This window comes from Chelonoidis abingdonii, chromosome 2 (genome assembly GCF_003597395.2).
Source record: "Chelonoidis abingdonii isolate Lonesome George chromosome 2, CheloAbing_2.0, whole genome shotgun sequence".
In the NCBI taxonomy this organism is placed as follows: Eukaryota; Metazoa; Chordata; order Testudines; family Testudinidae; genus Chelonoidis; species Chelonoidis abingdonii.
In genome coordinates this window covers 287,804,091-287,813,171 of record NC_133770.1, presented here as the reverse complement: position 1 = coordinate 287,813,171, position 9,081 = coordinate 287,804,091, and the positions used below count along the sequence as shown (strand labels likewise).

Here is a 9,081-nt window from a genome sequence, read left to right as displayed (position 1 = left end):
TTAACTCGATATTAATGACGACGTCGTGTGAACGGATACAGCGTTAAATCGGTATATCGGCCATTAAACCGATTTAAAGTCGCCGTGTAGACCTGGCCTCAGAGCTAGATGATGCAGCCCTGTGAAACTCTGTGGTGCTGACTTGGATAAACAACTCTGAAAGGTTCAGCTTCAGCTGGATGCACTCCATAGGACTATGGAGGTTGACAAGATGCACTTTGAAGGCTCTGTGTGCTAAGAAGTGCAATCTCTGTGTGAGACTACAAAGAACACATTTTTTTGAAGAGCATATATTATAGAACTTAGTAAAGATGACTTTCTAACTGCCCAAGGAAATAGATTTTGACTGCAATTTTTTTAAAGGCTTTGATGTTAAAATCAGTCATCCTGGAAAAAAATTATTCTTGGTACTGTAGCTCTACATGTATTTACTAGTAATTTGAAAATAAGATTCGCTGTCGGCTATATAGGTGTGTATTTATAAATTTGTATAAAGTATATGTGTCTTTGTATGTTCTGTACAAACACCTCTCTGTTTACGGGCCCAGAAATATCCATATGAGTCCATATAACTCAACTTAATACAGTATTTACCTACCAAAAACTACATCAGAAGAATGTCCCCTTTGTGACACAAAGCAAAGCAAGAATGAAATGTACTGTGGTCACCATTTTCAAACGTGGGGCCTAAATTTAGGTATTTAAATTTAATGGGAGCTGCGGGTGCCCAACACCTCTTATAAATCAGAGTAGTTATTTAAGTGCCTAACATTAGGCAACCAGTTTTGATAATTTTGGGTGGATATGTTCCTCAGAGCTAGAAAAATAGATATGAGTACAACCATTTGTGCGCTGATATTAGTGGGTGTGTTTTTCCACTTAATTTTAACATCCTTACTATTTCTTTCTTTCCTGAATATAACATTTCTTTAAAAGTAATTCCTGATGAGTTTTTTCAATTTATTTAGACTTCTAAAATAAGAGGTGCCTATCTAAATGCTCCAGACACCTCTGAAAATACTGAACAGTACAATGAACTCGAAAAAAAGCTAAACATCTCTATCCTGTTAATATATATATTTTTTTTGTTTAAACATTATGTATAATAAGATATGTGGTGAGATTTCAGGAATAAATTGAGATCCACCAACTCATTTCACATAGGCCACTGTAAACAGCCACTAGATCAGAATAATTTTAGCATTGCATATGTTTTTAAAACTTTAAATACAAACACTGAAAAGCAAGGGTTCTCAAACTTTTTTTTTCTGGGATCCTCTTTGAAAATATTTCAGGCTGTCAAAATGCCCCTCAAAAAGTGAGAGCTCCTGCCCCCCCCCCCCCCCCCTCCCCATACCATACCATCCTTACTTCTGCATTGCTGCTGGCAGTGGCACTACTTTCAGAGTTGGGCACCCAGCCAGAAGCCAATGCTCTCGTGACCCCCTTCCCCCTTACAATAGACCTCCTTTTAGATTGAGACTCTTAGTTTGAAAAACACTGCTGAAAAGGAATCCAGCATTTGGAAAGATACAATTCCACACTAATTAAAAGTTAACATACTAACGTCTATCATTTTAGATAGTGTGAAATCTGGCGCTGCAAAGTCATTTGTGGCAGATTGGGATCTAATGGGGCTATGCCTCTTGCTCTCATTTCCACCCCTCAAATTAATAGTTCTTTGAGGTGCCTCTGCATATTCTCCCTTCGTGAGATCAAGTCACCTGCACTGCAAGCTTCTAGCATTTTCTAGTGAACATTGTCCACTGGGGGCATTCACTCCTCCCTCCTTTTCCCCTTATGGAAGCTTTTGATGACATAAAAGCGTGAGTGTTCCCAGCCACCTTTAGTTTCTAACTACCAGAGGTACAGCATGCTCAGATTGTATGCAGTATACTTAATGGTTCCTTTTGCCATTTGGGGAATATTTTTGTTTTTCTTTGATTGTCTGTTAATTAGTTTTTCTGAAGTAGAAGAAAGAAGAGGATGCCTGTACAGCATGGGCATTGCCAGAACTCACAAAGGTAGGAAGGCTGCCTCATGCCCCTATCCCTGGAGAAGGCTTTTCAGGTTCAGTCAGTTAAGTCTGGCATTTAGGACATTCTAATAGAAAGGAGGAAACCATCCATCAGATTCCTTTCTAGGATGAAATAGGAAAGATTCTCCATCTTGGATACTTAGCAGGCCTGTATCCTTCAGAGGCTGCTATCCGCAGAATCCAGGACTAGTTTCTCCATTTGAAGCAAACAGGAAGACTATCTGTTCAATTAAGTGTTGTTCTTTGTGCAATATTGGTATGTTATCTTTCCAGGCTTACACACTATTTTCACTCCCCACAATCAAAGGCCTGATCCATGCATACCCACCAGTTCAAGAGTCACCTTCTTCATGACTGGCATCTCTCTTGGAACCCACAAAGGACTGCTCGTTTTTACTATTTTTATTCTCTCTCAAAATTGCTTTCCTGGTGACCATTACCTCAGCAAGAAGGGTTAGCGAGATTCCAGCTGTACTTGCGGATCCACTTTATAGAGTGTTCCATGGGGATAAAGTACAGCTAAGATCCCTTCCAAAATTCCTCTCCTCCTCACAAATGAAAAATGTTATGCAACTATTGACAACTAAGGGACATCCAATAATTTGTTTATAATGGTGTATGTTTGTATTAGTGAAGATAAACTCATAATGTAGACTGTCACAGGCCCAAAGATTCCCTCCCTCAGGGGATCCCATGGGGAGGCAAATCAGAATTGTATGTTGCTAACGCGGTTGCAAGCATCGCAAGGCATTTCAGGGGAGGGCCAAAGGTGTGAATGTGGAATGGAAGATTCCCTGCAGGGTGCGAGAGGCCAAGAGGGGAAAAGAAGGAAGAGAGCAGAGAATGGGTTAAGTCGGCACTTCAGCTAGCTCCATGTGGCAATAAGATGCTGGCCCAGGCCCAAGGTCATGGGCTAGACGAAAAATCTACAGCTGCCCCGCCATGAGAAAAGGAGGACTAAGTTAAGCAGAGCTGCAAAAATAGCAGCGAAAACAGTGAGAGTGAATGAGATGCAGAGCTGCAGAGATAGCAGTGAAAGCAAATGAGGCAGCGACAGTGAAAGCCAGCAGGAGGGAAAACCAAAGTCTCCTGAGCCAGTGTGTTTTGGGCAGCCAAAAAGGCCACAGCGAGCCGAGTGGGACTGGTACAAAGAGCACCAGGCGCAGAGGGCCCTGAATGGAATACCCCCAAAGGAACCCAGAACTTAAAAACCCTCCCGAGAGCCCAAGCAAAGTGGAGATCAACAGCGGACTTCAGATGGCCTGGGTCTAGGACAGATCTCCTGTCCACCCTTCCCCCTCTTCTTCTTACATTACACCCAGGCTTGGCCAGCTGTGGGTAGAGCATGTGTGAGTATGAAATTGGGTTGGGGCTTGGGGCACTAACACTTTCCTCCTTCCTCTGAGTGACGTGGGGAGGACCCATCACTCTCTGCTGTTGTTTTATTATTTTATTAATAAAGCTTTAAAATTTAAACCCTTGGTGTGTTTCGTCATCTCCTCCCAAACGGTCGTGTGGCCTCAGCCTGATCACCTGATGCCTCAGGCTGATTGGTAACTAAAATCTGTCACAAGACCCTGATTTATTAAAGCACTTAAGCATTTGTTTATGTCCCTTGGAACTTGGGTAAGAACAATCTCTTACTGTGTGTTTATGTAGTACCTAGCACAAAAGGGTCCTCGTCTTAGTTGGGGTGTTTAGTGCTACAGTAATTAATAATAATTAATAATAATGTTACATATGCAAAAGAAAACAAAGATCTTGCTAGCACTCTCCCTAATTCCATTTGATCTGTAGTATCAATAGTGTTTTTATAAGTAACACTTATGAAACTCTGACAAATTGTTTTAACTTGAAACAGTTGAATAATAATGTATTTGTATTTAGTGCTGAATATTTATCTGACATTTAGGGTACCGCTACACTTGCAGCTGTACAGCGCTGGGAGTTAAACCTGTCTTCGTATAGCTGTGTAGGGAAAGCACTGCAGTCTGGCCACACTGACAGCTACCAGCGCACTGTCATGGCCACATTTGCAGCATCTGCAGCGGGATTGGGAGTGGTGCATTATGGGCAGCTATCCCAGCGTTCAAGTGGCTGCAGCGTGCTTTTCTAAAGGGGTGGGGTGGAGTGTGACAGGGAGCGTGAAGGAGAGAGTGAGTGGACTTTTGGAGCTGACACTGTCTCAGCTTCCTGCCTTGCAAGTTCCGACCCCTTCCCCCACCCCTCTCTCACTCACTGAAAGCAAACAGCTTTTTTTCCTCACAGACCAGATAAGCAGCCGCTCCGAAATGGACTCCCACCCGCCTGCCACGCTGCTTCTCTCCTCAAGCAAACACTAGCTGTGGACATTCCAAAGGGAGCCTCTGCCTCTGCTCATTCACAGCAAACAGTAGCTGTGTTTGTTTTTTTTAGATAAGCAGCTCCAGGAGCCCAGAGTTGACAACAAAATAAAGAGAGTAATCTTTACTTAAAAGGATTATGGGAAGCTTCCGGAGGTCAGTTACAGCATACTAAGATTATTCCCTGTTTACACTGGCACTCCAGCACTGCAGCAGCAGTGCTATTCTCTTCATTCCTCTCGTGGAGGTGTAGTACAAACAGTGCTGTAGCCAGGGAGATACAGCGCTGTATGTGCCTTGCCAGTGTGGATGGGGAGTGAGTTACAGTGCTATGAAGCCACCACCAGAGCTGTAACTCTCATGTGGAGCCAAGGCCTTAGAAACCATAGACCCTGTTTGTTTTTTTTTGTTTTTTTAATGAAATCACTTTATGTTCTAGCAAAGTCCCATTGAACTGTGGTAGAAAGGTATATCCTGGCTGAGGCCTGCAGAATTAAGGCCACAGTGGGATCTGTTCCTTTGGCTTTGGAAGGATGGATTGATCAAATGATGAGAAAACTGAATACTCCTGCTCACATCAAACCCTTCATCTTTCCTTCTGATGTGTGACTTGTACAGTAATATTTTACCTCCCAATTCTATAAAGTTAGGTAGATCATAATGCTTTAATTTATTTAACATTTTCCCCATGTGCTACAAATCAAAGCACTAAATCATCCCAGGATTAATGATATGGAGTTTTTAGAATAATTTTATGTTGCACCTTCATTGTATTTCATTATTATAAAGGCATTAGCTTTTTACAATGCTCAGCAAGATTCACATCTGAGAATTTTGGTTGTGACTTTGTTGGGAGCCATATATGATTAAGTGTGTAAAGAGTGTAGTAATCAGCCCAGTGAACTCCTAATGTAATCTCTTCCTTTCCTTTAAGGACAAAAAGAGTTATTCCTGTCCTGTGTGTGAGAAGTCATTTTCTGAAGATCGACTTATAAAATCACATATCAAGACAAATCACCCTGGTAAGACAAACCACAATAACATTTCTACATCTAAAGCAACAGAGGAAGACTGTCCTGGAGAAAGCAATATAACATGATTGCTCTGTGTAAAAACTTACATTCTTATTCTAAACTAGTTATATTAGAACTTCAGTAGAGTTTGCAGACCTTTAGAGTTTGGATTGTAAACATACAATACACTAACTTGTAGAGTGGGAACAGAGTAAAAGGGTGTGTTGTGTGATATTTATGGGCTTTACCTCTGTCCCTGATTCAGGATAGCACTTAAGCATCTGAATTGTCCCACTGAAGTAAATTAAACTATCTGTGTGCTTAAAAGCTACTGCTGGATTCGGTTACGAGTGCTCACCACCTTGCAGGATCCAGCCCTTCTTGTCTGTTAAATAAAAAGCTAGCTTTTCATGTTGATACTCTTTGTCAATTAATTCTACATGCTGGGTCTGTTCCATTTATACATCAAGGGATATTTATTATTCAGTAATATCTACTGTTCAAGCCAAAAAGGGCCCCGATAATAAAAAGGGTGAATCACAGTGGCCCTGTTTAAACTTGATAAATAGGTACATTTAAAAAAAATAAAAATCTTAGCTGACATATTTTAATTTATATATTTTTAAATGCTGCTTAGCACCTAGCATAGACATTGTTTAACACCTTTTAATAACGTGTTAGCTGGTCATAGGCAAGCCTCTACTGTGTGTGTGCGGGGGGAAGGTGGGCATGAAGGGAACCAGCTAGTTTAAGCATAACTGGCTGAAATACAGCACGCAGGTCAGGCCATAGTCCAGTGTAATCCTACTGATGGTAGTCAGTATGGGATGCTTACTTTCAACGGTGACCACTGCAAAATTTTTTCCTACCTCTGAGTCATATCAGCACCACATGCTCTATATTACTGTTGTTAATTTGTATTGTGGATAGTACCCAAAAGCCCCCAGTCAGAACTGGGGACCAAATATGCTAACTGGTGCAAACATGTAGTGCAGTGGTTCCCAAACTTGTTCCGTTGCTTGTGCAGAGAGAGCCCCTGGCAGGCCGGGCCGGTTTGTTTACCTGCCGGGTCCTCAGATTCAACCGATCGCGGCTCCCAGTGGCTGCAGTTCGCTGCACCAGGCCAATGGGAACTGCTGATCAGCCAAACCTATGGACGCGGCAGGTAAACAAATCGGCCTGGCCCACCAGGAGCTTTCCCTGCACAAGCAGCAGGACAAGTTTGGGAACCATTGATGTAGTGAGACATGGAGTGGATAACATTTTCATAAGCACCCAAGTCCCATTGAATGTCAGTTTGATCCATCGTTCCTACCCTGACAAGGTCACAGTGAAAAGAAAAAGAAGCATGAAGAGTGAGGGAAGTGGGTATATCAAATATATATACATATTATTATAAACAAATATACATTTGCTTTTTTAACAGAAGTAGTATAGTATATACATTAATTCAAGCCATCCCAATTGCTTGAAAACATAGTCATTGTTTATTTTCTGAATTGTTTTGCTTGTGTCTGTACTGGAGGATGAACTGGTTGGGTCAGGAAACATTCTGTAAACTGCTAGCCCAGTGTTGCATACTTAATTAATAAAAATAAGGAAGGTTAAAAATCTGCTCAATGTTAGTATTTAAGGCCTATAATTTTTTTTTAGATGAAGAGTGAATTCTATCAGAACTTTGCAAAAAGCACAGCATGTTTAATAGAGACAGTTCAGTGATATATTAAAGAAAAATTATGTCTGAGATACACAAAACCTTTGCAAGCCAATATACAACAAAAGACTATTTGTAATTAGATTTTAAAAGAAAAATATTTGCATAACACTTTCCCATGTATCCTCAGAGATTTTTTTTTTCTTTTTTATCGCAAGCATATTTCCATTCAAAACAAAATTGACAGTGTTAAAGGTTCTGATAGCATAAAATGACAAGTGCTGGAACTGAGTGAATGCAATTGTTTTTAAAAATGGAGAGGCAAGAGAATAAAAATGAAAGGCAAAACAAGATAATATTCAAAGGATTTGAGTTTTAGAGGAACTTATCAAAAATTAATTTAAACCAAAACCATTTTCTATTTATCATAAAGTAATATTTCTGACAGCTTCTCCCTCCCCTCTGACTCTGTCAGCCGACCTGCTCTCAGTCTTTACTGTTTTTTTCTTCTTCAGCAAGCAGAAAACCTGATATTTTTGCTTCCCCAGCCAGCACTTTTGCTTGTTCCAAGTTTCTGGATAATAGATGTAAAATCCGGGCCTGGTTGACGTCACTAGGGCTAGGATTCCACTTTAGATTATTTAGGATTTCACCTGTTCTCAATGCTTAAAGTTTCTGGTCATAATAAGTCATATACACATAACATTTAACTATTATAATTTAGTACCATGTAGTAGGAAAGTATTGAAAGTCCATCACTGATAATTGGAATTTTTAAAGAACATTAGGTAATGTCTCTTAGCATGTATGGTTAGGATTTTTAATTTTTTAAATAATAAAGCCTAACTATTTAAAGTTATTTTGACATCTCTAGAGTATTAGGCTATTCATTTTTCCTCTTAAATGAAAGGCCAGATTTTCAGAGGGGTTGAATGACCCCAACTCAAACCAGGACCGACTGGGGGGGGGGGCAATTTACCCCGGGCCCTGCAGGGGCCCCCACGAGAGTTTTTCGGGGCCCCTGGAGCGGGTTCATTCACTCGCTCCGGCGGCCCCGGAAAACTCTCTCGGGGCCAGGGTCCCCGGAGCTTCTTCCACTCCAGGTCTTTGGTGGCAGCCGCCGAAGTACCACTGAAGCAGGGGCCCCCTGCCGCCGAAGACCCCAGACCCCCTGAAGCCTCTGGGCGGCCCTGACTCAAACTGAAGTGTAGAGAAGCTGCAGGTGCTCAGCACTTCTGGAAATCTCAAGTGAAACCTTTAACAAATGTTGTAAACTTGTTGGAAGACATTGAAAATTATAAATATTTATGTCTAAATGTTGCCTTATTACCTACTGGTGTACTGAGAATATCCATAGCTGGAAAATGACTTCTGACCCAGTGGTGCATGCAGGCTTTAATTTGTCCCTGAAGCAGTAAGTCACTGTGTGGGATACACAGTGAATTAGTCAGTGTTTAATGCAGGAAAAATACATAAATTAATAAGGCTGTTCTCTGTGAGCTGGCCTTGTCTGTGTGGAAAGTTTAAAAAAAAAAAATAAAGCTACTTAAATAGACACAAGTAGGAACAATCTAGATATGCAATATTTTATTTTATATGTGAAAACATTATCTAAAGTTGTATCTTGGAGCAAATTCTGTGCACACCTGTCTGGAATGCTTTGTTCTTCGAGTGCTTGCTCATATCCATTCCAGTAGGTGTACGCGCCACGCGTGCACGTTCGTCGGAGAACTTTTACCCTAGCAACTCCAGTGGGCCGGCAGGTCGCCCCCTAGAGTGGCGCTGCCATGACGGGTGATATATACCCCTGCCAGCCCGCCCACTCCTCAGTTCCTTCTTACCGCCGTGTCGGTCGTTGGAACTGTGGAGCGCGGCATAGCTGACCTTCACGTCCCTAGCTTCTCTTGTTCATCGTTACAGTTCTAGTGTTAGTTAGTTATAGTTTACTTAGTATAATATAGTTGTAGTTATAGTTATAGTTCTTGTATATATATAGTTAGTTAGTTAGCGGGTTCGGGGCTCTAGCCCTCTCCC

At 41.4% G+C, this 9,081-nt stretch overlaps 1 protein-coding gene across 5 annotated transcripts in view; it reads left to right on the top strand.

Annotated features, from left to right (window-relative positions):
• Positions 1-9,081, top strand: part of ZFAT (zinc finger and AT-hook domain containing) — a 301,679-nt gene that overhangs the window by 203,343 nt on the left and 89,255 nt on the right. For all 5 annotated transcript variants that reach the window (XM_075063271.1, XM_075063272.1, XM_075063270.1 and 2 more), the window contains one exon: positions 5,315-5,402. In XM_075063271.1, the coding sequence (XP_074919372.1) occupies positions 5,315-5,402 (88 nt within the window). The remainder of the gene's footprint in view (positions 1-5,314; positions 5,403-9,081) is intronic.